The sequence below is a fragment of the Centroberyx affinis genome, unplaced genomic scaffold, assembly GCF_046629955.1.
Source record: "Centroberyx affinis isolate AG114_WGS23_722 - 3 ecotype Tasmania unplaced genomic scaffold, CSIRO-AGI_Caff_v1 ptg003742l_1, whole genome shotgun sequence".
In the NCBI taxonomy this organism is placed as follows: domain Eukaryota; kingdom Metazoa; phylum Chordata; class Actinopteri; order Beryciformes; family Berycidae; genus Centroberyx; species Centroberyx affinis.
This window is the reverse complement of record NW_027281620.1, coordinates 281,537-284,989: the sequence shown is the minus strand read 5'-3', so window position 1 is coordinate 284,989 and position 3,453 is coordinate 281,537. Positions and strand designations below refer to the sequence as shown.

The 3,453-nt window shown below is 40.3% G+C and overlaps 1 protein-coding gene across 1 annotated transcript; it reads left to right on the top strand.

Moving 5' to 3' along the window:
* The first annotated feature begins 331 nt into the window (after nt 1-331).
* On the top strand, nt 332-3,037 carry LOC139662259 (odorant receptor 131-2-like). Its single transcript, XM_071540900.1, has 2 exons — nt 332-481; nt 2,270-3,037. The coding sequence occupies exons 1-2, from the start codon at nt 332-334 to the stop codon at nt 3,035-3,037; spliced, it is 918 nt and encodes a 305-aa protein (XP_071397001.1).
* The last annotated feature ends 416 nt before the right edge of the window (nt 3,038-3,453 follow it).

Here is a 3,453-nt window from a genome sequence, read left to right as displayed (position 1 = left end):
CTAACTCTATCTATTTTTTTTATTTGTACCTGTTTACCTCTTATATTACATTTTACTCCTATTTTCTATTATATCTATTTTTTTTATTATTTATTTTTATTTTTCTATCATTCATTGTGGTAGTTTCACATCACTGCTTTTGGGTTTTATTGTATGTAAAGCACTTTGTAAACATTGTTTTTAGAAGTGCTATACAAATAAAGTTATTATCATTATTACTATTATTATAATGTTGCATACAAGTTGCATATTTGGGTTAATGTTTCTTATGATAGTTGATGAATATTACGTTCTCTCTCTTTTGTTAGACTTCAACTTCAGCTTCCAAGAGATGAACGTGTCATCTGCCAATGTAACAGTGGTTATACAATATCGAGACTCCTTCGCCACAGCTGTGACCAAAAATATGGTTGTTGTGGCCCTCGGCATCTCCATCAACTACATCAATGCCAGCCTCATTCACACCTTCCGCAAACATCAGGTTTGACATTCCTTCACTGTCAACCAACCACTTATGATCAATTTAATGAGGAGATATTGCAGAAATTAATATTTATATCACCACCACCTCTGCTGCTGGATTAACGGTGAGTGTCCACTGAACAGCCAAATTTGCAGGCGTAGAGATTATGTGGAGAATTGTGGGAAGGTGAGTGTCGAAAAATTCCAAGCTCAACATTGACAGGGCGGTGCCAAAAGATGAACTAAAGTCTATTTCACTCAAATTTTACGCGTCTGAATCAAGCATTAATAAGTAGAACAGCAGGTGTCAGTTTGATTCATGTCTGTTCATGAAATATCCCCCTTGATGTTCCACCTGTCCCACCAGACAGAGCATGGAGGAAAAAATAATTATTACTGTTCCTACACATCCAATTTTGTATGATGCATCTTTTCACAAATTAAAATTCAATTTATTTTATTTATTAGCAGGAGGACCAGGATGTAAATGATCATTACCTGACAATTCTCAACATATACTGAACAAAAATATAAACGCAACACTTTTATTTTTGCTCCCATTTTCACGAGTTGAAATAAAAGATCTAAGACTTTTTCTATGCACACAAAAGGCTTATTTCTCTCAAATTTTGTTCACAAATTTGTCTACACATTTTAGAGTGGCCTTTTATTGTGACCAGCCCAAGGCACACCTGTGCAATAATCGTGCTGTTTAATCAGCATCTTGATATGCCACACCTGTCAGGTGGATGGATTATCTTGGCAAAGGAGAAGTGATCACTAACACGGATTTAAACCAATTTGTGAACAACATTTGAGAGACATAAGCCTTTTATGTGCATAGAGTCTTAGATCTTTTATTTCGACTCATGAAAAATGGGAGCAAAAACAAAAGTGTTGCGTTTATATTTTTGTTCAGTATAGAAAAACAAGGAGTTAGGCCTACAATAACATCCATGACCAAGATTAACGTTTTTGAAAAAAAAAAAAAAAAAAAAATTAGGAATTGGAAATAAATAGCCTAAAAGAAAAAAAAAAAAAAAAAAGTGTTTGTGTTCAGTTGAGCATTAATCTAGGATAAGTCCTATACCATCAAATTTGCCTACACCGATTTCTACACCCATGAAGCGTCCAAGATTTACGAGCACAGCGTTGGCAAGGAGTGTGGCTGTTGTCAGTGGACAGTCACTGTAAAACTACAGGCAGAAAGAAGAAGAGTGCTGTGTCTAGCTAATGTTTGATTCACCAGAATTAGCAGCACACCTTTCAGGTATTAAAAGTCCAATCCTAGGTCTAGTGGTGAAAAAGCATTGTCCATCTATAAATGCTTCTGCAGGTGATTGTCAGCTCTTGATAAAGGAGCGGCACAAGGATAAAGTTACTGTAAACATCAATATTAAATGCACTACATTTTGAAGGTGTACAATGTTTGCTAATGTGTTCATTGTAAACACTGCAGCAATGACTCAAGTAATTGCCATTTATGTCAGATTGAGAAAACTTAATTGCAATACTACAAGGTGTGCTCTTAGAAATATGTAAATCCAGTACAAAAACATAGATTTTGGTTTCCAAAATAAGCATCAATGTTCTGTAATGATGATTCTTTGGAGAAACTCCCCTTTTCTCTACACCTTTCCCCACTTCCCATGTGCTGTTTGCTCTAGTCTTGCCCTTGCCCCTCTTCTACTGAACTCTGCTCCACTCAACTATTTTCTTTCCTCCCCTCTCCTCTCTCAATATTCCCCTCCATCCTCCTCTCCTTCCATCTCCCCATACCCCTCTCCTCTTCATTCCCGCCAACCAGGTCTTCTACATGAATCCTCGCTACATCCTTTTCATTCACCTGGTGGTCAACGATATGATCCAACTGATGCTCACCATCATGCTATTCCTCCTCAGCTACACCCTCTACACAGTAAATGTCTCCCTCTGCTGCTTCGCCATCCTGCTTGCTGTTTTCACCACCGAAAACACCCCTCTGAACCTGGCCTGCATGGCTGTAGAGTGCTACATTGCCATCTGCGTCCCCCTCCGCCATGCGCAGATCTGTACAGTCAAAAGAACACACATGCTGATTGGTCTGATCTGGGCGACGAGCATGTTGTCTGTCCTCCCCGACCTCTTCGTTGCCCTGGTCACAGAACCCCTGGAGTTTTTTCATAGCCGAGTCTTCTGTCTCAGGAAAACTGTCTTCAGGAATCCCACCATTCTCAAGAAGAGGGATATCACCTATATAGTGTTCCTAGTCATAGTTTGGCTCATTATCTTCTACACTTACTTCAGGATCCTGTTCACTGCCAAGGAGGCAAGCACCGACGCTAAGAAGGCCCAGAAAACTATCCTCCTCCATGGGTTTCAGCTGCTGTTGTGTATGGCTACCTATGCAGACCACCTGTTAAAAAACGCTCTGCTGTACTGGTTCCCTGAACATCATGCGGACTCCCTCTTTGCTTGCTATATTATTATACACATCCTGCCACGATCCATAAGTCCAATCATCTATGGCCTACGGGACAAGACTTTCAGGAGGTACCTGAAAAGGTATCTGTTGTGTAAAGTGAGCATACAGTAATCACCCATCCACAGACTGTAATTAGGAGGTCTTTATTTTTTTTTTTAAAAAGGTGACACTTCATGAACTCTGGAAGGCTTTCCTGAGCATCTTAAGCCCACCTTGCATTCACTTTCCCCAAATTAGCCCATGTCACCCTTCTCCAGCACTCACTCCACTTGCTTTGCTGCTCATGTTATTGACAACCCAAGGCTGCTAAGGGAGCTACATCACCATGCCTCCAGGCCATGCCTCCAGGCCATGCCTCCAGCCAGGCCATAGTCCGGGCCGATGATTGTTATCCCTCTTGGCTCCCCAGTGGTGCTATGATCTAAGCACTCCAGTCAGGCCTTTGGTTCTATAAATAGAGTTATTATACGCTTTCAACTATAAATAAAGCTCATTCTACTGTTGCACTCATTGTAAGGTGCTCTGGA

Excerpts from the sequence above, each read along its gene's own strand:
- LOC139662259 (XM_071540900.1), top strand. The coding sequence starts at position 332 with ATGAACGTGTCATCTGCCAATGTAACAGTGGTTATACAATATCGAGAC. Across the intron at positions 482-2,269 it reads ACACCTTCCGCAAACATCAG|GTCTTCTACATGAATCCTCG; the intron begins GTTTGACATTCC and ends CCCGCCAACCAG.